Genomic DNA, 27,161 nt, shown 5'->3' on the forward strand with positions numbered 1-27,161 from the left:
TTCTTTTCATCCTCTACCTGCCACATAACTCAAGTTTATCTCCCTTTCCTATGGGTCCAAAAATATGATGGCAGAGGTGGGAATGACTAAGTCATTAGCAAGATTAGATGCCCCTGTCTGATGCCATAGGGGTGGCCTGGGAAAAGGAGATGGGCACGTTCTCAGTGCCCCCTCAGCAGAAGGGTGCCCATCACCTCTCACCTTGTGTGTCTCGTACTATGTCTTTTCTGGGACATGAGTGCGTCAGACGCCAATTGGAGAAATTAAAATGATGTCTTGAGGAAAACGAGTAGTGGATCCCTCAGAATAAAGGCTTGTTTACTTAAAGGTTTGTTTATCCAAATAAACCACTTGTTTGCCTAGAAATCTTTTAGCAAAAGAGCTAGAGTTGGTATTTATGGAGGGTTGCGCAATAGCTCTTTATGATAGGATTCGGGTGCTTTGGATATGCTTGAATAATCTCGAGATGTGCTTACATCTTTTTAAAGTAGAGGAACCACTTTCTTGTACCTTTCTTTCATTGCAGATTCCATGGAAATGTCTGTTACTCATTGGCCTGTTTGTTTGTTTGTTTGGGGGAATGTTTTTTTTATGTTGGGAGCTACTAAGGCCAGTTAAATATGGAGGGGGATCCAAATAGCTATTTTACTGCAGGGGCAGCATTTCTTACGTGAACAATTCCTATCCTTTGATTGGAATAATAATCTATCATATCAAATACGCAAATGGGAAGGAGAGAACACAGGGCGGCTTGACACGTCTGCTCTTTGTTTCTTTGTCCTCATTCTGGAGTTTGTGTTTTTGATTCTTTTTTCATTGGTAGACGGCACAGTTTCCAGTGGCCTTTTCAGGTTTCTTTTGTAGAAGGCTTGCAAATCTGACCGTGTTAATGGTTGCTTTCAAACACTAGGACAACTTGGCAGGATTTTGCCCTTTTGTCTGTTCTGCTGATCATTTCAGTTGGAATTGGAGTGTGAGTTGATGGAAAGAAGTTTCCAGCTCATTTTTCAAATTAGGAACATGAGACCACCGTGTGCGGGTAAATGTTTAAAAACCAGCTCTCTGGGGGTGGGAGTCTTCGCTGATTTCTGTGGTGTAAATACTCCCACCAGGGCTGATTTAAAGGTACCAACAAGATGTTCCCTGAATGCAAAGTTGGAAAGAAATGCACAGTAGCTGACCATTATGGAATCTGTCCACCACATACAAAAACCATAACCCTGGAGTCATGGTAAAATGTAGTAAATAGTTATAAAGTGATGAGTTTTGAGCATTTATTACTTATGTTTTTAAAGAAAACTTATTAAATGGTTAATTTTTAACAATGGCTTTGTTGAAAAACAAGCTCTCAAAGCTCCTGGAAAGATAACCACTGGTTTTAACACATCAGCTGGGACCCAGAGAAGTCACTGTCTCACTGAAGTGCCAATGAATGAATGAGTTGGCAGAACTGTTTCTAAAAACCAAATTTCTCTAAGAAGATTGACTTATTAATATTTCTGCTTATTCATTTGTCATTTTTTATTGCATGCTCTAATGATCTGTGAAAGGGGTTTAGGACTGTTACATACAGGCTGTTAATTATCTATTGAGACAATAACAGAATATCTGAATATAATTGTAATCAAGAATAAAAGTGTGGAAAGCAGATTCAGTGTGGAGCCATAAATAAATCCTGGCTTTGAGTCTTGGGCCTACTACTCACCAGTGGTGTAAACTTATGTCACTTACATACTTCTCTGGCTCCAGTTTTAGTCTCCAAGATGAGAGGCCACATGAAAATCTAATATCTCATATCTGTCTAAAATATGACTCATTATTTAGACACATCAGTTCAACAAGTATTTGCCGATACCAATTATGTACACATTTGTTATGGACTCGATTCCAGGTAGAATTAAATCCAATATAGGAATAGTAATTATTATTATAACAGCATCTCACATTACCCAGCGGCTTCTAATTTGCCAAAGAGAAAGTGTACTTTGAGTCTTGAGGTTCTATGGCTCTAGGAAACCAAGACAAATCCTCATAGAATGTTAGAGAAAGAAGAATGTATTCTAAAAGAACAAACAGAACCCTTATTCCTAGGAAACGCAAGAGGTCATAACCAGGTAGTAACAAGGAATAAGGAACAAGCATTTTTTTTTGCCATGTCTATCAGTTGCTTCACTTTATCTTAACAAAAGCAAAACCAAAAACTATTTTTTTTCTAATTATAAGAGTAATTATTATAGAAACCTTAGAAATTTTAAAGAAGTGTTAATTAAGGAGAAACTACCATGTATCCAATATAATAGCCTGCTCTTCTTTACCTAATATTTTAGTATATTTTCCAAAATATTCTTGTTATTTTAATTGCTGTGTCTAATTCCATCTTTTTGGTGTACAACAATTTACATATCTTAAATTGTTTACATTGTTGACAGTTTTTATTATTCTAAGGAACACTATAATAAATAGCTGTGTTTGTAGAAAAACGTTGTACTTTGGACGTATGGTTTCCAACTGTAATATTTAAGGTTTAGTAAGACAATTTTAGTAAATCATATAGTTTTGACCTTTAGCTTGTTTAATTCTGCCAGTATTGCTTTGTATTTACTTAGATTTTATGTTTCTAAACATTAGGAGGAACAGTTTGCCTGAATCCTTCAATATGATATATTTGAATTGGAAATAGTATCAATGTTTTCATATTATTTCAAGTAGACATGATAAATTGGTTAATTTTTTTTCACCTTCTATGGGCAATAGCTTCTAGTACAGGATTTTTTGTTTAGAAAGTACTCAATAAATGTTCAATACATTGCAAGATTCAGGCTAATTTAGGATAAGCAAAAACATTTGAGAAGAATTTAAGAAAAAAAAAAAACACTTCTCCATTCATGGTAATAGCTTTCATTTTCATGAGGAGAGATGACAGCCAAGCACAGTTCAGGAATTCTGATGGTTAAATGAGAATTATGAAATGAAGTATGTTGTTGCTTTAATTCACCGGCATAAGAAACCATGACTCTAATAGTTATTTGATTAAATGTTAATGAGATCTACTAAATTGACCCAACTCTTACTTTTATGTATTAGATTTATGTCAGTTAAAACAAGACGAGTTTTACCTCTTTCCTTCTTTAACATCTTTAAGTCAGCATCTGCTTACAAGGGAAGTGTTGTTACTACCCTGGTTATTTAAATATTAATAACTTCCATTATAGGCAGCTGGAGGTTTGCAGCAGGAAGATGGAGAAATTAGATGGCCTGATTAGTTTCTTTCTGCCACCAGGAAAAAACAAAACCTCTTACTGGAAGAGCTTCTTCCAGTATTTTTTTAATTCCACAGATTTTTTTTTTTCCTGAACCAGTTAGAGAGTAAGATTCTTGATTTTAAGGATTCCTTGAAAGTAGTTATGTTATTAAAACATGAGTGTAACAAGTTCATATAATTAAAAAAAAATGTTTTATCAGCTCCATAGTGGTCACTACTCTTGGGCTTCTTGGGACTAATTTCAGGTTTTAAATTCATTTTGTTCCTTATTATAGTCACTAATAGGCAAAGCCATTTTTTAGCTACGGATTGTATTTGGTTGGGCTTGTTTACATGAAGTATGGGGAATTCTATTAACCATGAAAGACTTGACAAGCATTGTATATTTGATCAAATTATAAATGTTTATCTTATTGGGGAAATGTGTCTAAAATTTGTTACAACCAGTATTTTCATGTTATGCCAGCTTGGGTTATGATAAGCACGTGGTAATAGATTTTTACACATTTTGTGGTTTTAAGATGTTTTAATGGCATGGTATTTTAAAGTACTGTTTTAAACAGTCCAAAGCAGGCATTATATTTGCATAATTGTATATTTCTTTTTACATCCAGAAACCTGAGTAAAGTATTTATTCATGTCAAGTACTTTACTTAGACTTTAGAGCTAAGAATTTAGATCATGCTTAAGTAGTAGTAGTGCAGAGTAATAATAACACTGATGTCGGATCATAATACTTAGCATTAAGGATTAAGGTGAGTCAAGTGAGGCCCTTGCCCAGGGTAAAATTTAAGAGAGTGCCGAAAAACTCAATAATCATGATACATAGTATTTTAATGCAATGTTTGGGAAAAAAATCAAAATTAATGCCAAAAAAAATCCATGATGAACAAAACATCAAAATTTTAGAAAAAGTTGCCAGCCAGCCCTGCCTGTGCCCCTGGCTCACCTTAACCTGGTCTTGGCCTTGACTGGGTTCCGCATGTCCTTGGATGAGACATTCCTTTGAGTCAAATTTTCCTTATCTAAAATTGGTGATAATTATCTTTGATTTCCTGGTCGGGTTATTAAGATATTCAAATCAGCTGAAAACACATGGGAAAGCCCATTGTAAATACAAATTATATGTTTATATACAAGTTTAGGGAAATCATCATAATTTTAAGCCATTATTATTATCAGCTGAGATGAATACTCTAAGCAAACATCAGATTCGAAGGCCCTTAAAAAGCTGTGTTCATAAAGTTTGCGGCGTAGCTCTTGAGTTTATTTATCAGCTAGCTATAGGGGCAGGGACCTATAGATAGTTGTAGGACCTTCCTTTTCTTCCTTCTTTCTTTTTTGTTCTTGGATGCAAAATTTATGATTTGTAAGAGACAGAAGAGGTAAGTGGAAATCCATTTTGTTTATTTTAAATTTCTCTGCGAAGTGCCATGGACAAGTTTCACTTTTGCTCAAGCTATTCTACCCATCAGTGATGCCTTTCCCCTTTCTCCTGCCCATCTGGGCTCCACCTACCTTTTACTCACATCCATGACCTTGGTAAGGCCTTCCTGGGTTCTCTCAGGCTGAGATGTGTTCTCATTCCTCTCCCCTCCTGGTAGATAAATGTCTCTACCACTTATCTGGTGATCAGTTACAGAGTCCTGTTGTCTTGAGGTTTTATCTAATCCTGCATTGAATTTACTTTTCAGACCACAGTTTTAGAAATATAAATTGTTTTTCTAGTTAGATTATAAATCCTTCAATAGCGCCTCCTTCTCCCTTAGACTCATCACTTCGGGGTCAGCAGGGATTGGGTCTGTTTTATTCAGGTGGTATCCAAGGTGCTTATTAGCAAAGGGCTTTGACATACAATATACTTTTTTTTTTTTTACAGTATACCTATTTTTTCAATGAAATAAATGAATGTCTTGTATGTAAAAAGGCTGGGTAAATATTTATTCTTCAGATTCATTAGTTGTTTTCATTCTAGGACTGGAGAGAATGGTTGGTACCATGTGGAAGGCGACTGTTTTGGTGGCTGTATTCGTGTTCAGCCCTGGTGGTGATGGGCTCTTTCACTCCTTATACAAAAAAGCTCGGGTTTCTGTACCACATAAGGGAGACGTAGGAGAGCCATTATTTCTTACTCCCTACATTGAAGCTGGGAAATTCGAAGAAGGTAAGTTTCATAAAATCAGAAAACCACTGGTATATTTTCAACAGGTTGTTTTTTTTTTAAAGCAGTTATCTTAACAGGATTCAAAATACATTCTGGTATTTTTACTCAGTTGTTTTATTTCAAATATTAATGGTTTGATGTCCTGTGTTATCAGAGTTTTGAGCTAAAATGAGAGCTTGCCAGGGACAGATTATCTAGAGGTGGAGCCCCCGCACTTCTATTTATAAAACTAGCATAGTGCCTGTCCACAACAGGGCACTTAATAAAGAGAATACTAACCTTAGAACTTCATACATGTCAGTTACTGGTTCCAAGGATTCTACATAAACTTATGTAAGCATCTCCACAACCCAGGGAGATGTACCTACTTGACACACAAGAACACTAAAGGAGAAAAAGATTCAGTTACTTGTCAGAGTCACATGGACACCAGCTGGTAGATGCAGGATTCACACCCAGACAGCCTCACTCCTTAGTCTATGACCACAGGCACAGTGTTGGGCCCTTTTGCCTGGCAAGTTACCCAAACCTAGGCCTCAGTTTCTTTATTAACAAGATGGGGATATAATCACTTAGTCAAGTTGCAGAGATGTTAAGAATCAGATGAGAAAATGCACATGAAGACTCTTGGTAACCTGTAAATTGCTCCCTAAATATTAGTGTCTGCAAGTGGGGCTTTTTATTTAGACATTGTGGGATTTTCTATTATTATTAATAGGAAAAAGGTATTATTTAGTATCATCAGAGACTAAAATTTACATGTCTCTGCTCTTAATGCTTCTTTATGTTTATGTAAATCACTGTGTAGATAAGTTACTTAATCCTTCCGGACATCAGTAGGCTCCTGAACTATAAAATAGTATCTAGGCAGCTACTCTGAGGTGCTGTTTGTAAAAGGAATTAGAGAAATGGGGTGGTGCTGTGGCATCAGGAAGGGTCTTTAAGAGGGTAAGAGACCGTGTGTTTGCTGATAGAAATGATCCAGCAGAGGGGGGAGTTGATTGGGGTGGGACAACTATTTCAGGAGTACTTGTTTTTCCTTTTTTTAAGATTTTATTTATTTATTTATTTATTTATCTGAGAGAGAGAGCGAGCAGGTGGAGGTGCAGAGGGAGAAGCAGAGGGAGAGGGACAAGCAGACTGTGCTGAGTGCAGAGCCCAACATGGGGCTCAATTCCATGACCCTGAGATCATGCGTGACCTGAGCTGAAATCAAGAGTCAGACACTTAACCGACTGAATCACCCAGGTGCCCCAGGAGTGCTTTCTTTAAGTAGATGATGGACATGGTGGCTGGCACATAGATGGGGACGCTTGCTTTGAAGGACTGCAGTTTATCTCTAATCACAGGTGGGAAAACCGAGTTAATGGCTGTGAGGCTGGTAAGTTGGTTGATAGCATGAGAATGTGTGGAAGTGATACTGGATATTTTAGGGAAATAATCATTTTAAAGATCAAAAATAAGTGTATGGACTCCATAAAGAAGTTTTAAAATAAAGCAACTTCTCTTCAATTGAAATATTCCCATAGCTAATAGGATATCATCATTTTGTTTTTTGTTTTGTTTTCTTTAAAACCAACACATTCTTATATCTTAAGGGTGCATTTGAGTCCTGGTCACATGTCTTTTTCTGACCTACATATTGACTCCATGTCTCACTATCTCTTTTCTAAGAAAAGGTGAAAAACTTTGATAATGTAGTCAGTGTACATTAGTGTACATTTGATGATGTAGCTAGAGAATGTAGTCAGTCCTTTTCTAAAAAAGATTCATTTTTACTTAATGTGGAAAATGGTACAGGCTCATATCACTAGACAAATATGAAGAGGCAGCATATCATCCAAATCCACCAAAATGAATCACATGCATTCATTTTGGCTTCTTTAATAAGTGGGTACTGATGACGTAGATTTTGTTCATTAACAATAAATCAAAGCAAATCATTTAGTTTAGAGATGAAAAGGAGTTCAATACTCACAACCAACCCTACCAATCCATAGATGAGGAATTTGAGACTCCAGTATCTTACATGACTTGCCCAAGGAAATGCAGATAAGAGTACCAGAGATGCGTTTAGGACTCAAATTTTCTTTTCTTTTTTTTTAAAGTATTTATTTATTTGACAGAGAGAGACACAGTGGGACAGGGAACACAAGCAGGGGGAGTGGGAGAGGGAGAAGCAGGCCTCCCACCAAGCAAGAAGCCCAATGCGGGGCTCAATCCCAGGACCCCGGGACCACGACCCGAGCTGAAGGCAGACGTCCATCAACTGAGCCACCCAGGCACCCCATAGGACTCAAATTTTCTGACTTCTTCTCTGTGATATGTCTGCTATAATTTATTTCCCTTTGTTTAAGACTCTTGTGCTCTTCTTTTTTTTTAAGATTTTATTTATTTATTTGAGAGAGAGAGAGAGCACACGAGGGGTGGGGAGGGGCAGAGGGAGAGAGAGCTAAGCAGGGACCCAGATGTGGGACTTGATCCCAGGACCCCAGGATCATGACCTGAACCCAAGGCAGACACTTAACTGACTGAGCCACCCAGGCGCCCCAAGACTCTTGTGCCCTTCTGATGTGACCAGATGCACACACGTGAAACAATTAAGGAATAAGGCAGTGAGTACTAAAACATTAAAATATTACATTTGAGGTAGGCATGCTGGAAATTTTGAGAAGAAAGCTATCCTATTGGTTGGTCCAGAAAACAATAATAGTGTAGTAGTCAAAATAGCAAATGGTTAATACTTAATAATTATATGCCCAGGACCAAGCATAGTTTCTTTTTTTTTAAAAGATTTTATCCATCCATTTGACAGAAAGAGAAAGAGCACAAGCAGGGGGAGCGGCAGGCAGAGGGAGAGGGAGAAACAGGCTCCCCACTGAGCAGGGAGCCCAATTTGGAGCTTGAGCCCAACTTGGGGCTCGATCCCAGGACCCTGGGATCATGACCTGAATGAAGGCAGATGCTTAACCGACTGGGGCCATCCAGGCGCCCCCCTAGCATAATTTCTATATGTAATAGGTACTCAACAAATATTTGTACAATTTAAGTTTTAAGCCCAAATATGTGCCAGACATGGGTGTTACCCACACCTTAGCTTATTTAATCCTTAGAGCAACCCTAGTGAAGAAGGCATACATATTGTTCCCATTTTACAGATGAGAAAACTGAGGCCCAGAAAAATTAAGTATCTTGGTCAGGGCCATTTACAGGTAATAAGTGACAGAGGTGGAATTAAAACCTATCTCTGCTGACTCTAGAACCTGAGGTATGAGCCACGGCGCTGTGTGACTAGATTCAGACTGGAAGGCTCTAGGTGAGATTTGGGCAGATAAAGAAGGACATGTGTATACTGAGGAAAGCAGTTTCAACAGAGGCATTTGGTGAAAATGACCATGGTGGTATGTCTGTATCATACATCTGGAAGAACCAAGTGAAAAGAATATAGAGAAGCCTATCCGAGAAACTGTCCACATCCCTCCCATTCCTGTATTTGTTGCCTACAAGCATTTCACCACTGTGGTCATCAGGAGTAGCCGAGAAAGCTTCTGGGGGAGGTAGTTTTCATCCTTGGTCCTTCTGTGCCAAGTCTGATGGATCACCATCTGATGAGCGACAACATCCAAAATAGTAAATCTGATGTAAAGTCACTTTCTAAAGTTCTATTACACAGTCAAAATTTTTGAATGGAATTTTAAGTGGCTGATCCAAAATCTGGTACATCTGGGTATTCAAATGCAGCCCTGATAACATAATTAAGGATAATTTTATTCATCCGCTTTACTGAAAGTTCAGGAAACTCTGGACAGATGGTCAGTTCATTCTCCTAAGTTCCTTTTGTTTATTGAGTCTGTCAAAACCTTAGGAACGTGAGTCTTAGTATCACAGTGGAACATTCTTGAGATAAATAGTAATTCACGAAAAGACAAGGGAATTTTTTATTTTTTAATCTCCCAATTAGCTGGTTTAGTTTTGTGTAATTGTAATTGTATGTTTACTTTCTCTGCAGCTAGAATAAATTCTTAAAACAAAATGAATAAAGGAGGCAAATTTAAAAATATTTACAGGCACTGCCTTTTCACAAACTTTAAAGAATATTTTGATATTAGGTCTTTATTATTACTTATGGTCTGGCAGTGTCTTGTCTTGTACTGGAGTCTTTGTGAATGTGATGTGCATCCTGATTAGCTGGTTCGAGTCCTTCTTTGGTCACACTCCAATCTTTTTCAAAGTGTTAATATCACAAACACTGGTGACCGCAGTAAATAATATGGAGGAAGTGAAATCACTTCAAAGAAAACCTTTTCCTTTTTTTAACTGTTTTGAACATTTGTATTGTGAGTCATGGTTCCAGGAAGTAAGAAACTCCTACATCTTGGGAGTTTATTTTCCACATTCCATTAGTGGGTTCTGGAAGGATGAACCAAATATCTGAAAATATGAAATATCATTTTAGTTGAAAGAACTTTTAATTATTTTACTATGATTTCATTAAAGGAAATTTAAAAATTGAAATGGGGTGAAACACTTTTGTGAGCCAGGGAAAAATTCTAAATTCTTAAGATCTCAATAAGGCCTGCTTTCCCTAGGAGGTTTTTGTAGAAATATGCTAATCCTAGTACATTGTCAATGTGATGGGTTTTAGTTTATTAATTCATTCATCCATTCGCTAACATTTCATTAAAAGGTGTGTGTTGAATGTCTTTAAGTTCTTAAATCAGCATCCCCATGGGTACAAAGATAAATAAGACAATTTCCTAGCTTTCCAGTAGCCCCTGATCTAGAAGGAAAGCAGGAAATGTACCTGAGTAAGTAAAAGGTAGCAGACAAATATCTTTGGAACCCTCAGTAAAGGAGGGCTGGGGGAGCATCTGAGTCATTTCAGAGCAGGCCAGTGGACCTCGTGCTGGGCTGGCCTCAGAGAGATAGATTGATTCAATCATCTCTCTCCCGTCTTCCATTCCCTTCAGCTCCTTTCTATTATATATTTCCTTTTTCTCATTCTACTTCAACCTTTCTCATTTTTCTCTGTCTTCTTTCTCAAATCCTCTCTTGCTCACTTAACTCTCTGTGATTCACATCTCACTTATTCCCAACCCCTCCATCTTCAGTTCTCTCTCCTCTTTTGGGGGGTTCTCTGATTTGGAGAAGATTAATAGTTTGGAGGAAAATATGTCAAAAGTGTTTTAGGTACAAAATTCCAGTTAGAAAAGAAATTAAGTCCTGGGGATATGATAACGTACAGCAGAGTGACTATAGTTAACAATACTGTATTGCATATTTGAAAGTTGCTAAGAGAATAGATCTTAAAAGTTCTCATTATAAGAAAAAAAATTGGAACTAGGTATGGTGATGGGTGTTCACTAGACATTGTGGTGACCACTTCACAATATATACAAATATCGAATGGTTAGGTTGTATATCTGAAACTAATGTAATGTTACATATCCATTATATCTCAATTTTTAAATGGCGAAAGAAAGAAAGAAAGAAAAAGAAGAAAAAAAACTTTTGAAAGATTGCCCAGCCCCGGAGGATAATCCTTCTTTGGTCTAATTGAGAGCAGAAGCAAAGAAGGGTGGAGGAAAGCAAGGCTGCAGGGGGGAAGGGAGTAGGCTGGGAGGAGGGCTGACACATACCACGTTCCCCAAACACTTCTCTTTTCCTTTTCTTAAAATGCTCCTCTCCCTTTCTTTTTTCTTTGCCTTTTTCTGGCAAGAAGGCTAGGTCTCTTTGGGAAGAGCATGGGAAGAGCTAGAGAAGCTGGATTGAGTTATGCAATCTTCCCTAGGGGAACTGGACTAAGCCAGAAAAAAGCAAAGTCTTCCAGACTGCAGGTGGGGTTGCCCATGGGCTGGTGATAATCTTCTCTTCCCTTGCCGGCGCCCTCTTTCTTTTTTTTTAAAGATTTTATTTATTTATTTGAGAAAGAGAATGAGAGGCAGAGAGCACGAGAGGGAAGAGGGTCAGAGGGAGAAGCAGACTCCCTGCTGAGCAGGGAGCCTGATGTGGGACTCGATCCCAGGACTCCAGGATCATGACCTGAGCTGAAGGCAGTCGCTTAACCAACTGAGCCACCCAGGCGCCCCGGCGCCCTCATTTTACGTGCAGCTTTCTTCATTTGATCCTCGCAGAAAGCCCAGGGTGGAGGTGTGGGGGGGAAATCAATGTCCACATTTTGCACAAGAGGAAAGAGAGACTCAGAGATAAAGCAACTTGTCAGGGAGCCTGGTCCGAATTGCAAACCAAGGTCTGCCTGATTCAGAAACCCATGTTCTTCCTGTTCTGCTAGCTTAGCAGGACCCTCTGGAAACTGCCATTGAAACCCTGCCTTTGTCCCACCATCTCCTCTGCTCCCAGGTTCTCCTTGTTCCTAATGAGCAGGTGCATTTCACAGGTAACAATAGCTGTGCTCCCTATGAGCCAGCTTCTTTTCTAACGGTTGTGCATGTATGGACTCTTATTCTCATTGACCCATGAGGTCGTCCACCTTCCAAGATGAGAAACTGAAGCACAGACAGGTGAAGTGATGCCCAAAGGACCACAGGGCCGGTCAGTAGCAACACGAAGATCCGCAAAACACGAAGGAAAGGAAACAGTACTGTGTAGGTGAGAGTTTCCCTTCGAGGAGGCAGCTTTGTTTTTTAAAAGAGGAACTTGCAGCCCCAATGCCATGGTGTGCTGTTAAGTTTCACAAGCAACTCTGGGGGGCAGGGCCCTGATTTGCAGCACCGACCCCTGAATATAAACATTCTTACCATGGTTCATTGCATGCTAGCAGTGATGTTGCTGAATGCCAAGTTGGGAAGGGATGCTAACAGTCAGCACTCCAGAGCCTATGAGCTCCAGCACCCCACTAAAGACATCTTTAGTTGGTGGCATGGGTGAAGGACGAAGCTTCCTGACCTATGCCTCTCTACTAACCAGTCTCCAACTTAATATGTGTCAGATATAAATAGCTTTTCTTGAATCATTAGATTTTACTGAGGACACTTGCTTTGTCACCACTAAGGAAACTTTCCTCACCCAGACTCCTCTTTCAGTTCCCCCTACACCCTGCCATCTATTTGTTGGTTCTTCTCCATTCTGTTCCTAATCACTGCTCCTCCTTCCACTCCCTGCCACCCATACTTTCTGACTAACTCTCTGGTTGAGAAGCAGCATAGCAGGGTGGAAGAAGGAGCAGACTCTGCAGCCTGACCGCTGGGTTTGCATCCCAGCTTTCCTTTACTAGCTGTGTGGGCAAGTTACTTGGGCAAGTTACTTACCTCTCTGAGCTTCAGTTCATCTGTAAAGTGGAGACAATAATTACACCTACTACATAACGTAAAGCCCTCAGTACTGTTGCCTTAGCTCCTCTAGGGGCACCTGAGTGGCTCAGTCAGTTGAGTGTCAGACTCTTGGTTTCTGCTCAGGTCCTGATCTCAGGGTCCTGAGATTGAGCCCTGCATCTGTGGGGCTCTGGGCTCATCACAGAGTCTGCTTGTCCCTCTCCCTCTGCTCTTCCCCTCACTCACACTCTCTCTCTCAGACAAATAAATAAAATCTTAAAAAAATAAAGTGTTTGCTCCTCTTGGTATTTTTTACTTCAGGGTGTCCTCAAGCTATCTGAGCAGTCCCTCTTTCCCCCTCCCTGTCCCTCTCCCTTTGGTGCCATAAAAAAGCCACAACCTCTGCCCTCTACAGCTATCCTGTTGTCCTATTTGGCTTCCTCTGAGTAGCCATGAGGTCACCCCTAGTCTCACTGGCTGCCCCACCCTGCCCTCCCCAGCCTTCCCACTGCCCACATGCGTCAGCCCATTTCCCTTAATGGAAGTGGCAGGCCTTTTGCTTTCATGATAACAAGAGTGTGGAGAATATAGGCCTTCCGGAGGCTGAGAGCTGCTTAGCTATGTTGTTTCTCTTGCAGCTGCTTCATGTTGGGTGACTTCTGCCTTGGGCTTCCCAGTGGCCCAAATGTGAATACCATGGTTTACTTTTTAGAGTGGAGCTGAGGATAGGTGATTAAAAAAAAAAAAAAAAATCTTATTATAGCTCATAAACTGTATTTGGGGACGAAAAAAAAAAGGTTAAAAATGTCACTTGTCCTTGGCTAAGTTGTGAATGTCGAATATGTGGAATGGACCAGGGCAGGCTGGAATTTGCTATAGTAAGTACCTTTGTGTCAGTCCCCTGGTAGCCTTTCTGATCACTCCATCCCAGCCCTGGCCCCTGGGGGGGAGAAGACGGGCCGAGATGAAGATGACTGACACTGTATTATTTCTCTAATCCTTGGGTAAATTTTTTCTTCCACTAGGAAAAAGAAAGAGTATGGTCCCTCCTTTCCCAGGATCGAATGTGGAGAGTTATGCTGGCTACCTCACCGTGAATGAGACCTACAACAGCAACCTTTTCTTCTGGTTCTTCCCGGCTCAGGTAGGCCTACGAGAGCGCCCTCAGAGGACACTAATCCTCAGGGGCTGAGGATGCTGCCCCAGGGCAGACATGTTAGCCTACAAACAACGTACTTTAAAAAAAAATTTTTTTTTGCATCTTTTAGATTTTTTTTCTAAAAATAAATGCCAGTGACTCTGTGTGGTGTTCCTGTTTATGTTCAGGAAACAAATGTTTGCAGGGAAGGTCCAACTTTTAAATTCCTTGCAGCCTTGTGCAGAACATTCACATTTCCACCTTCTTCCTGCCACAGTCTTCTTAAATCATTCTGTTGTTGTTTTGTTCTAAAAATACCTTGGGTGAGGATAGGCGTTAAGGAGCCAATGGATGATAAGGAATGGGGAGATTCCCAAAATGCACAGGTAATGCATGTCTAAGGTTAATTGATGGTGGATTTCCATGGCTGCTCAATCCATGGACTTTGCAGTACTAGTTCTTATTTTTGTACTCACCCCTTCATGCATCCAGTACCCACTGAGTAGTACTTTGGGGACACAGAAGGGAGAGAATTGAACATATTTTGGGAGCCTTTGCGGGGACAGGTAGAGGACTGCTGACCTAGTATGGCATCCTAGAAGACAGATCACTCACCTTCTCAGGCCTGTGTACACACACAGCTGGGTATGTTCTTGTACTTTATCAGTCTTACTTAGTGCATGGTGATGTCACACAATTCTTCAGCATGAACAAATCACTTTAGGCTAATGGGTACTGTTTGGGGTGGGGTGGGGCGTGTGGATATTGGTAGAGATGCTGAGATGCATAAATAAATTTTATCCCACCACAGGATAATTTTCTGTTTTTATTTTCCAAATTGGATTTGGTTTAGAAACCAGAGAAAACAAAGAAAAAGCTATCCCTAGGGAGGGTAGTAGTTATATTTGCATGTGATTTGCATATAGCAGTGTTGCATATATAAAATTGTTTACTCTAGGGTAGTTTTCAAATTAAGTTGCTTTTGTTGGCATGACTGGGTCGTATTTTCTTGACTTCCTCGTTTTTGCTTTCTCAACCATGGCCTCTGCCGTAGTTGACCGCGTAGTTGTGGATGGGAGGAAGCATGTAAAAACTGGTGAGGAATTCCAGATGCTTTTTGGTTGGGCTCATAGTAGTCTTCAGGCTGTCACCTACTCTGATCTGCGGTCCTTCTGGAGGCTCTCAGGGAGGATCTGTTTCCTTGCCTTTTGCATTTTCTAGAGGCTGCTCACATTCGTTGCCTCATGGCTCCTTCCCCCGTCTTCGCAGTCTGCATCAGTAGGCGGACTGAATCCTTCTCACATTGCGTCACTCTGGCCGACTGCGCGGTCACATCCTTCTCTGACTCTTGTCTTCTGCTACCCTCTTTTACATTTAAGGACCCTTGTGACTACATTGGGCCCACTGGATAACCCAGGGTAATCTCCGTAATGTAAGGTCGGTTGACTAATAACCCAAATTCCATCAGCTTCCTCAATGTCCAGTTACCATGTGACTTAACCTATTCACGGAATCTGAGGATTTGGATGTGGACACCTTGTGGGGGGCTTTATTCTGTGCCAAATGGATACTTGTGTCTAAATTTGCGATTCTTAGTATGTTCTCTCTCAGTGATTCTCACAGTTTATTGTATTTAAGAATTATCTCCAAATTTCCCCAGAAACTGACTTGTAAATTGGGAGAGGCCAGCAAGTGATAGAATTACCAAGTGAGCCACACCTGAGAAGCCATGGTTCCAGCCTATAGGCCACCATCCTGTTTTTAGTGCTTCTGGACCCAAAGTGATCCACACCCCTTTATCCAGAAAGAAACACCTCTGGCAGCTAAACTGGTGCAAATGGGGGTGGTGTATTGTCTCATGCTCCCACCTGGGCGAGGGCTGGAATGTAGGCCTGAAGCGGGGAGTGTAGTCTGTGGGGTCAGTCTTCCTCATCCTGCTCAGTGTTCCTCTAAGGCCTGCTGGGGCTCCATCTCCCCTGAGCTCTCTGTCTCCCTTAGCCCCGAGAAATCCCACTTCCTACTTTCTCTTCTGCTTCGGTGACCATTTCTGATACCAGGAAGTTCCCCATTGACTTCTGCATGTTGAATCTCCAATAGTAATAACCCAGATTTGTGAAAACAGGAATTAATGGTAAGGGAAGTGGTCAAATGAAAACAAAACAAAGACTCAGTCCTTTCTTTTCTTCAGTTGCCTCTGAGCAGGGGTACAGTTTCCTCTAGAACATAGGTGCTGTAGCAAGACTGGAAAGCCAGTCAGGGAAATGGGCTCAGATTCTGTACCCTCTCCTGGCTGCCAGACTGACATCTGAACTTTTGTGGCATTAAACAGTGACTGGGCTGTTGGGGTCCCCCCCTTAATTAAATGAAGACCTATGTCTGCATCCCCTGGCCAGATTATGCTCTTTGGGGCCCAGGACTATAGCCCGAAACACATTCTAAGATGATCCCAGAAGACAAACTCGAGGCTGCCACAACAGGAAAGAAGAAGCTCGAGCACAGCATGTTCTATTGGAAATGACAGGCTCAGCTTCAGGGGAGAAACAGACAGGATGAGAAGATGGTACCCCTGACAAGTGTCACCATGTGGCAGCCAGGATAGATGGTTCTGAGCCTTTCTTACCTGGGGAACCCACACACAGAGCTGGCATCTGAGACCCCAGAGCAACAATTCCTGCCAAGCCAGTCAGGCTGTAAATTATGAAACAGGCCAGTTTGGGTGAAGAAGAGAAAGCATGTGAGAAGGAAAAGCGGTGATTACCCAGATAGGGAAGAGTTCCTTTCATTTGGCAGAAAGATTAGTTCATTGCCTGTCACAGGGAAGCAGCTGATATTATCATCAGGAGAGAAATGGCCCTTTACAAAAATTGAAGATAGAGAAAATAAGAGAGATCCAGGAAGGATGCACACTTGTAATACCCTCTGAGTATTTTGGGGGATGCTGTTTCTCAAATTAGTTTTGTCTTCCTGTTATTTCTGTGAGACTCCCCTGTTACTGTATACAAAGCAGTGCATAATGGATTCTAGAGCTGGAAACTGGTGTGCAGTGGGGATGCAATGTGCAAGAGAAATAATAGGCATTTTATTTCATGGGAGAAAAAGTATAATGAAGCCAATAAAAATGTCACAATTTTAATGAGTATTGTTAATTGAACATTGACTATGTGCTAAGCACTGTGCATTTTCTTATTCAATCCTTACAATAACCACATGAAGAAGGAATTATTATCCTTGTTTAATAGATGAAGAGGATTACAGAGATTAAATAATTAGCCCCAAATTGCCCAACTAGAAATTGGCAGAACTTGAATTTAAAACTAAATGATGGAGAAATCTTTGCTCCTGATCATTGTATGTTGATCCTGAGAAAACTGGCCATAGAACGTGCTAGACTACAGTCATTAACATGATAGCTCTTGAGTTAGTCTAGCTTGCATAAAACCTTGGCTTGTGTGTGCCAAAGGTGAGGATCAGGATACCTACTTGAGAGCAGTTTTGAGACAAATGAGAGAATGCGGGAAAGCCTTAGACGGGTGCCTGACACGTAGTAAGTGGAGTTTCTATTGCTATTATTTCATTATCATCATGTTTATCATTATTAGTTTTCCTGTTATTAATACAAATACTGTGCAGAACTAAACCAGTCGCAATGTGGGAGATTAAAGAAGACAGAAAACAGGAGGCAATTCCAAATCAGAAGTTGCTGAAAGCCAGCGAAGAGTATGGATTAATTGCTACTGGGGAAAGAAATTACAAAGTGAAACTGGGGTTTTCCATATTTAAGAAGATAAAAAGGCACACAGATTATTATTTTTTGCAATTAGAATTCTTCCCACTGGAAAAAGATATCCCGTATTTGACTTTGTCTTAGGGATATGGGAATAGAGATGATTTGTTGGATTGTTTGCCTCAAATATTATGGAATCCAAACCAGAGACATTTAGACTTAGGCCTGTGCCCCTCTACTAAGGGCCGCATCTTGCTCCTTGGGCCAAGGGGAGTGGCTGGGATTCCTGGAATCTGAGTATCTGGTGACTGAGGAAGATCAATATCATATTGAGGAGTCAGCAAGGCTGGGATAGGGTGAGGTAGCCAGACTCCAGGAGTGACCTTTGTTTCTTAATAGCCGTGCTCCTTTGTAGTCCCCTGCCATATTGAATCAAGGCTGGCCTTTGTGAGCAATGCACTAGAGAAGAAGTGATGGTGGGTGACTTCCAAGGCCACTGTCAAGGGCAGTGCCACTTCTGCCTTGGTCTCTTGGATCACTCACCCCTGAGGGAAGCCAGATGCCATTGGGAGGACACTAAAGCAACCGTGTGGGTAAACCTATGTGGAGAGAAAGTGAGTCCTCACCCACCAGTCAGCACCAGCGTTGGATGATGTTCATCCAGCCCAAGTCAGAGGACTGTAGTCCCGCCTGATATCTTAACTGGAATTTCCTGAGACACCCTGAGCCAGAACTGTCCAGCCAGACATCCCCGAATTCCTGGCCCACAGAAAGCACGGGAGAATAATTGATTACTGTTGTCTTAAGCCACTAAGTTTTGGATACATGTTATACAGCATTAGATAACTACTACAGCCTCTTCTCACGTACTTTTGGGCTGTGACTGTGATATCTTATGACCACTAGAACTAGCTCCAATTCTATCCTTTTACTTGCTCCAAGGTACCAGAGCTGTAGACATTTTTTCCTGTGTAGCAAGCATGATATTAAGCTTTGTCAGTAGAGGGTGCTGGAGGGACATTGCAGGAGGACATCGGCTTCTCTTCCTGTTCCCTTGTCCAGTCTGTCAGCAGTGCGTGTGTGGGGGACATCCAGTAGTGCCCTGTTCTTGCTGGGCTCCCAGACCACAAAGACCCTCAGCAAGCTTACAGTCCTGGCTCTGTCCCAGTGACCACCTGGCTGCAGCTCCCTCAACATGGGCACCATCCATCCCAGGACATCCCATACTTTCCAGTGAGCCGGTTCCCTAAGCCACCTCTCTGCAGCCCTCCCACCTGCCTTGACCCCCTGCACCCAAGGCTAGTTTCCCACAGCCCTCCCAGTGTGGACACCACGCACTCCAGGCTGTGTGCCACCCTCAAATAAGTAGAGTCTCCCGCCAGCCACAGACCACTTTTCCCTGGAGGCCTTTCTGACTTGTCCATGGATTGTTGGCCAGTAGTAAGCCAGGCAACCCAGTGAACTTCTCAGCCACCCAGTGGGTACAATCAGCCCTTCTCCAGTGAGGTCTAGACCACAGCCTTGGGATGTAAGCATTATACCTTGGGGTATAAGCTTTGGGAAGAGCCCCATCCCCACAGTATGTTTGTCCACCTGTGGGCACTTTCCCTCAGCACAGGGTATTCTTTAGGGTTTCCCTTACATATTTATGGCTATCCCTTGTTATAATGAATATCTCTTTAAAATTTCCCTGTTCCGTGGTGGACACGTGGTGGAAGCCTATCCGATATGCTGGTATTTGGCCAACATTGAGGATGTGGTTCATGGGGGGGCAGACCACTCTAACATTACATCCCCACTTTGGCCCAGTAGTGAGTGGATGTGATACCCATGGTGAATGGGGACCAGAGCACTCACTGGAACTTGTAACAGAATTAAAGGTCAATGTTTTCATATAAAAAAATAACAGTAATTTAAAAATGGGAAAATTTAAAAATTAAAATTAACTGTGTGGTTTCTGTCTTTTGATTGGACCCTAACTAATATAGCCAACCCATTCTTTATTTATTTTTAGTTTTAGTTTTTATTTATTTTTATTTTTGTTTTTTAGAGAGAGAGAGCGTGTGTGGGGGGGGGGTGGGGGCAGAGGAGAGGGAGAGAGAATCTCAAGCATGCTCCACACCCAGCGTGGAGCCCAACGTGGGACTTGATCTCATGACCCTGAGATCATGACCTGAGCTGAAATCAAGAGTCAGACGCTTAACCAACTGAGCCACCCAGGCACCCCTAGATAACCCATTCTAAATCCTTCTTTCCTGGGGCACCTGGATGGCTCAGTTGTTAAGTGTCTGCCTTCGGCTCAGGTCATGATCCCAGGGTCCTGGGATCGAGCCCTGCATCGGGCTCCCTGTTCAGCAGAGAGCCTGCTTCTCCCTCTCCCACTCCCCCTGCTTGTGTTCCCTCTCTTGATGTGTTTCTCTCTGTCAAATAAATAAAATCTTTAAAATAAATAAATAAATAAATCCTTCTTTCCTGCCCAGAGACACCAAGGGCGGAAAGGGGGGTCAACTGGAAAGGCATCAGGATCCAGGGCAGCCAGTCTTCAGTCTCAGCCTTATTCTGTCCAAGACCACAGGATCACTCATCTCTGCTTCATTCTTCTCTCTTGGCAGAGATCAGCATGCTTTGTTTCTCCAGGTATCTGGCAGAAGATGGCTACCTTACAGTTTCTACCTTTACCTGTCCTCGAACTTTGCAATCAACAGAGATCAAATAGCGCTTCTGCTAGGGGCAGATATGACTGGCCCACTTTGGGTCAGGTGTTCTTTCTTGGTCCAATCAGCTAAAGCTGAGAGTGCAGTTTCTTGTGATATAAACATGGCTAATGGGTCTCTTCTGTTGGTAAATGCAGAGTCCTTAGAGAAGGGGTTGTGGACTGAACAGATCTCTTAAAATATGTCTACCACAGAAGGCTGTAGATCCATTAGTCATACAGCAAAGATTTGGAGGTCATAGACATTTGTTCCCAGACTTTCACTGTTTATCTTCTCTTTGCTATTATTGTACTTACGGCATCAGAGATCTGGAAGAATAGAAGTTAGCTGAAACGAAACAAGAAGAAAGTAGCTAAAAATGATAAATTACAGATCATTCCATCCATAGAAATATTCGAACTGCAGAAACCTTTATGTGCCTCATTTCACATGGAGAGGAAAGTGACTAACTTCTTCAGCCATTTCTTTGTTTGCATCAAGAATGGGGAAGTCAGGCCTTTCTCTAATACCCACCCCCCACCCTGCTTCATTCTAAATTCCACCTTTCTGGCGGGAGGCACCAACAGAGAAGCCATAACTACCTCATGAAGGAATGAGAGCCAAGTATAAAGGTTAGGAAGGAGAAAGGTAGAGAAGATTCTGGTGGAGTGTAAGTTGGCTCAGTTTAATTGAGATGACTCGAAGTCAAGGAGAGTCAGTGCAAGCTTGGTAGTGATGTAAGGAAACCTCAAAACAGAAAAAAAATGTTTGTAGTTTTCCGTATGATGGTGTAGTGACAACAATCACAGTAAAGGAAGTTTAGCAAGAAGTCAACACCAACCACGGTAAGTAAAACTCCGAAAAACACATGATGTCTTAAGCAAGTTGTTTATATGTATTGGGAGTGTGTGTAGAACTAAAATGTTACTCGTTAGCTGGTTAACAATTCTAGTCACAAAACCAGTTGCTTTAAATAACAAAACCCTGCCTTGATTAAACCACAGTGTAGCAGCTGAAGTAGCAGCTGAACTGGGATCTGTGTGGCAAAATGGGAGTCCATTCAAACCTACTTGGGGGAATTTCAAGACATTTACTTGGGGTACTAATGACTTCAATTAGGACAGAACGCATTACTTAAGCCAAGCAAATGATCAGCCTCTGCATATAGAAGTGTGAAGGGAGCTTTAATTAATTTACTAATTGCACTTCTCATCTTAAGCGGTACCATTGATTTGGGTCTGTTAGTGGTTTAGTTGCTGTTTTCTCTTACAAAGTACGGTGTTCCTGATGGGGTGAGTGGGAGGGAGGGGGTGGCTAGAATATGTACCCGGCCCTGGGCATTGGCAGACAATGTTGCCCTAATACTTGCTGAGATACCTAAGATTCCCTGGGGTCATTCCAATATGTCCTTCGTATAAAATGCAATCAAGTTACTGCAGAGTACCAAAATTGGCAAGTCTTTAGTGCCACTCCCATCCGCCAATATATGAACTCACTGCTTCAGTGATAACGTGTAAAGCCTGAGTAGAAGGTTATCTCTACCAGGAAATACAGAGGGCTTGGGAGGACAGAACGAGAAAGGTGGGTATGATTTGATGAGGAGCAGGGTGAAAAGGAGGACTCGGCATGAGGGGACACCGTCCATGGAGGGCATGTCCACGTGGGGAACGGTAGGGCAGGAAGGTTTGGTTTCATTACTGTTCACATAGCTTCCTCTGTGATCACGTAGAAGCAAGGAGAAAAGAAGAACCTGGGTGTTTCTAAGAATCCTTTTATGTACAGAATGTCAAACCAAATGAGTGAGTTTCACTTACTTGGAATATGACAATCTATTAAGACAGAGGGTAGATTTGTTCACCATCATTATGAATAAATATTGGAACGCTCTAACGTGAGACATTGTGAACCTTCCGTCTGTAGGCATTCTGAAAAACTAAGTAAATAACTTGCTTCCTTTTGGGCTTTTTATTCTGGAACAAACCCTGAGGAAGGAGTGGCCAAGTTCATGAATTGGCCACCAGGGGTCACCAGAAGAATTTCAAGGGCTTCTGAGGCAAAGCCCTGGTTTCTTGCTCACCAACAGAAGGGGCAGGTTTGTGGTACCTGTATGCACACACCCTCCTGGTGGTAGAGATACTTCTCACTTAAATATTTATGACTCCTCATGTTCTTTCTCTTATATTTAAGATTTCTTTGTCCCTTCTTCGTCCCCAGTTCCTACTACACTACTCGGACCTATAGGTCATTAACAGAGATTTTTGTTTTCTTTTTAATTAAATGTATAAATGCTTATCAGTAGGGGATTACTCATCTTTCAGGTCCTAGCTCAAATGTTAGCCCCTCACCAGACGCCTTAAGTATTCAATCTAATGGCTTTCCATTGCTCTCTTACATCACCCACTTATTTAATTACTTATTTATTACCTATCTTCCCACCTCACCAGAGAAATAATCAGAGCTAACATTTAAATAGATGTGCCAGGCACTATTCTAAGTGCTGTGCATATATTAACCCTTTGAATCTGTACCACAGCTATATAAGATAGGCATTATTATTCTTAAGCAGAGGACACTGAGACACAGAGAAGTTAAGCAACTTGCTCAAGGGCACACAGCAGTAAAATAAGGTAGTTGGAATTCAGACTTTGGCAGTCTGGTGCCAAAATCCATGCTCTTAACCATTAAGTATCCTACCTGTCCATGAGTGAAAGCTGGTCTGCATCCCCAGGCTTAGAACAGTGCCTGTCAGTGTTGTATGTTAAGTGCATTAATACATTGTGGTAAATTCAGAATGCCATACTGTTTAGTTAAATCATCATATGTACTGTTATGGAAAGATTTTTGTGATACATTAAGTGACCACAGCAAATATAGAATATTACATGTAGCCTCGTCCTATTTTCAGAAAACAAAAAGGTATTTACACACATGGCTTATATGACATCTACAAAATATTTATATACGTATGTGTTGGGGGGTTAGAGAAAAATTTGGAAGATTAAACCATCTCCATGATCATTTCTAGGGACCATGATGGTGGGGTAAGGGGGATTTTTTTTAATACCTTCTTTAAAAAACTATTAGTTAAGAGTAAGTGTTTTCTTTATAACAATAAATGTTAAGGAAAATTTCTAAAACTTTTGACAAAAATAAATGCCCTTTTTCTCTTGTTCCATACACTCTTGAATTATAACTTCAAAATAATAAATACTTTAAAAGCCCTGGGCTTTGTAAATCTGTAAATGAATTAGAGCAATTGTTTCTTACTTTATTTGAGCTTAAGTTTTGCAATGTGGTTTTGTTCAGAACGTCTTCATTTACTTTTATTCTTTCCTAAGTTGAGGTGGAGAGTGAGAGAGGGCTGCATTCTCACAATTGAGAGCTAAATAGATCACCCTGCAAATTATCACATAATAGCTTTATGCCATTATTATTGATGTAATTATTATTATATGTATGACATCAGGATGTCATATCATATTACAAAAGTCTGCATGCTGTGGTGTAACTAACTCTTGGGATTTTAACACTGAATATGTAAACCTTTGTTTTCCAGCATCTGACTTTTGCATTTTATTCCTGATAAGGAGAGTGTTAGTTCATAGGTTAGTTGGTGTATCAAAGTAGAAAGATGTGTGCATGGCATTTTCTTGAAAAAATGGGCTTCCTTAAGGGTTGTTGAGCTCATTCACCTCCTTCAGGAAAGTACATTTGAGGAGCAAGGTCAACTGAGGTTGGAGGTGTGTATGCTGATCTCTTATTATTGAAGCATTCCAAGAATGCAGTGTCCTATACTTCAAAGTTGCATAATAAAGATGTTTGGCACCGATCTGTTTGACTTCACTTTGTAGTGTGGCCTCTCAGGGTCAGGCTATTTTTCTGAGAGCCCAGAGGTCCCATCATTGTGCCAGGTCACAGGAAGGGACATGAAAAGCTAGAGGAGGATAGGGCAGAGACCAGAGGGCCCAGGCACCCAAGAGGACAAACTTCCTTCGCCCTCACAAATTTCTCAGCCCTGCCTCCACATCAGAACCACCTGGGGACTTTTGAAAACATCCATGTCTACCTCACCCCACACCAGTTGAGTTGGAATCGCTGGGATTTGGGCCTAGGCAGCAATTGTTTAAAAAGCTATTTTAATGGGTGGCCAAGGTTGAGAATCATTGGCTCACATGTAGCACACCGTGGCTTCTAGAAGCTCCTGTGCACATTAGGAAGGAAGTGGGGGCTGGGCGTCCACTGGAATGAGTGGACGCACAGTACCCCTCACATCGCCGGGGAGGCTGGAACTGCTCCCATTGAGATCCATTGCTTCTCCACCTCTAATACGCTCACAAGTGGGAAGTGGTCCTGGTGAGTGGTATTGAAGAGCAAGCTGGAGGGTCTGAGGGGAGCTAAAAATCACTGATTCAAACAGGGCACCCACAGTTGGGGCCAGGCAGGTTAGGGCGGAGCTGGTTCTATTAATCGGCCCAGCAGAGTCTGCAATATCATTTCATGATACTTTTTCTCATGTCTGTGAGGTGGGCCTTGTTGCCATTTGATGGATAAGGAAACTGGGCTGGAAGGATTGGAGGGCCAGGATCACACAGCTGTTTTGTGGCCAAGTAGGACCAGAATCTGTGTGGCTACCGATCCAGGGCTCACCCTACATCCCCACAGCAGCCTTAGAAGGCTGCCTTTGATTTTAGTATTTCCTGCTTCAACTTATAAGACAAGTCTCTTGAATTTTTTATGGACTTTTGCAACCCTTGTGGCAAGGGGCTAACTAGTGAAAAACTGACCAGGGAAGATATCAGCCAAAGGAGCAAGGACCCACTTTTCCTATTCTCTCATTTATAGATCGTTTACATTAAAACTATAAATTCTGAATGTTTCTTTATTACAGCAATAGCTAATGTGTGCAGAACACGTACTCTATGCTACTCACTAAACTTTGAAGATTAATTTGAGTCCTCCCATCAACCACACGGCATAGGGTACTATTATTATTTTTTTCATAATACTATTCTTGATACTATTATTGATTTTACAGATGAGGAAACTGAGGTTCAGAGAACTCAGGCAACTTGCTTCAAGCCATACAGCTAGTGGATAGTAAAGCCCAGATTTGAATCCAGTTTGGGGCAAGAACTCACACACTTATCCATTATAGCAGGCTGAGTTAGAGCCCTGCTGATCTGAGTTCCCAGTCTGGCCTTGGCCTCCTACCTTTTCTACCTGTTTCTTTAATTGTAATCATTGTTTACACTTCTTGTGCCTTTATCAGACGTTAGGCATTGTTCCAAGGGCTTTACAAATTTTATCTCATTTAATTCCTTGATACTGGCCCCCTCATAGAGAGGCTCTTGTCTAGCTTACAGCTGTTCTTACCACCACCCCTCTTTCTGCAAGGCCCCGTTGTCCCCTTTCTGAAGAAGCTGCTAAAGGACTATGTCAGACTTCTGGTGACTTCTGCCCATCTGTCCTCCTGGCTAGAACCCTGTGCTCAGCTCTTCTTCCAAGTTCTTGGTGGTGGTGTCCCAGATCGCCTCCCCTTGAGTCAGTCTGCCTCTGCCCACAGCCTTCCCACATCACCCATGGGGACACAGCAGGCCACTCAGACCGTCGAATGAAACACTGGTTGGTGTCTGTGTGACTGGGCTAAGCGAGGGGTTGCAGGATTTCATTCTGAGCTGAAGCAATGAGATCTTTGCTTGCGGAGCCCGGTTGACTGAACATCAAATGAGCCACGACACCCAGAGAGCGCTCACTGTCACATCCAACTGTGAGCCTCCCTGAAGCCACTTTGAGCTCCTTCCAGATAGCTCCGGAGGATTCCCTTAGGGCCAGGTGGCCTGTCGTTCACCACACTCACATCCAGCTCTTTTGTGTTGGGGGGATTTTCCCCTCCCATTTCCCTCTGTCTGTGGTGTTCCCTGGCTCCTCTCATGGCTGGATGGTTCGAGAACTCAGGTCTCATTCAGCTCAGGATCTCACTGAGTTCTTCCATGATCACTTGTGTTTAAAGGAACATTATTCTTTTCTGCCCTCACCCACTCTTTTTTTGTTTGTTTGTTTAAGATTTTATTTATTTGTCAGAGAGAGAGAGAGAGAGAGCATGAGCAGAGGGCGAGCGGCAGGCAGAGGGAGAGGGAGAAGCATACTCCCTGCTGAGCAAGGAGCCTGACGCAGGGCTTGATCCCAGGATCCTGAGATCATGACCTGAGCCAAAGGCAGACGCTTAACTGACTGAGCCACCCAGGCGCCCCCTCACCCACTCTCTTAACATCACCTTTATTTCCTTTCCACACGCTTTAATCATCGGGTTTTTTCTTTACTTACTTATGGTCTGTATTTCCCATGAAAATGTAAGCTGGAAGTGGTTTTTGTTTTTGTTTTTTTTTTAACTCACTGCCCTGCTATGTAGCTACTTCCAGCACAGTGCCTGACCCCCAGGAGGTGCTCAATAGATATGTAAAGAAAGAAGAAGGAAGTAAAGACCCCTCTCTCATGGAGGTTGATGGTATTGACCTTGCTGCCAGAAGCTCATTTTCGTCACCCCAGTCCTGCCAGTGACCTTTTCTTACTTCCTCTTCTCTGCCTCCTTAATCAAGTTGGACCTTGCTTGGGGTTTTTGTTGCTGTTGTTTGTATTGGCTGAACCACTCCGGGCCTCCGCGCTTCTTCTCAGTTCCCGCGTGTTGAAGGAAGTGGTTGCTGTCCTTGTGAACACCCTCTTGGTAAATCAAATCGGAAAGGCCGTTTGGGCTCCCAGTGAAGCAGGCCAACTGTCACTGAGGAGGAGGGACTCTTGGTTGTGCGTCCGTGGGAGTATGTTGGTCAAATGCAAGTTGAAACTGCTAAAACAATATAACCATGCCCTAGGCAATATACTGGGTTTCTAGGGGCATATAGAGGCAGACCTTCT

The 27,161-nt window shown here is 41.9% G+C and overlaps 1 protein-coding gene across 3 annotated transcripts in view; it reads left to right on the plus strand.

Annotated features, from left to right (window-relative positions):
* Positions 1–27,161, plus strand: part of CPVL (carboxypeptidase vitellogenic like) — a 124,818-nt gene that overhangs the window by 13,761 nt on the left and 83,896 nt on the right. For 2 of the 3 annotated variants that reach the window (XM_045864509.3, XM_064575110.1), the window contains exons 2-3: positions 5,238–5,426; positions 13,723–13,841. In XM_045864509.3, the coding sequence (XP_045720465.1) occupies positions 5,249–5,426; positions 13,723–13,841 (297 nt within the window). In that variant the 5' untranslated portion in view covers positions 5,238–5,248. Of the gene's footprint in view, positions 1–5,237; positions 5,427–13,258; positions 13,576–13,722; positions 13,842–27,161 lie in introns of those variants that run through there. The other variant, XM_045864510.3, reaches the window with a different exon arrangement.

Source organism: Mirounga angustirostris, unplaced genomic scaffold, assembly GCF_029215605.1.
Source record: "Mirounga angustirostris isolate CCGP_5_RB_7025 unplaced genomic scaffold, mMirAng1.0.hap1 SCAF_12, whole genome shotgun sequence".
Classification (NCBI taxonomy): Eukaryota; Metazoa; Chordata; class Mammalia; order Carnivora; family Phocidae; genus Mirounga; species Mirounga angustirostris.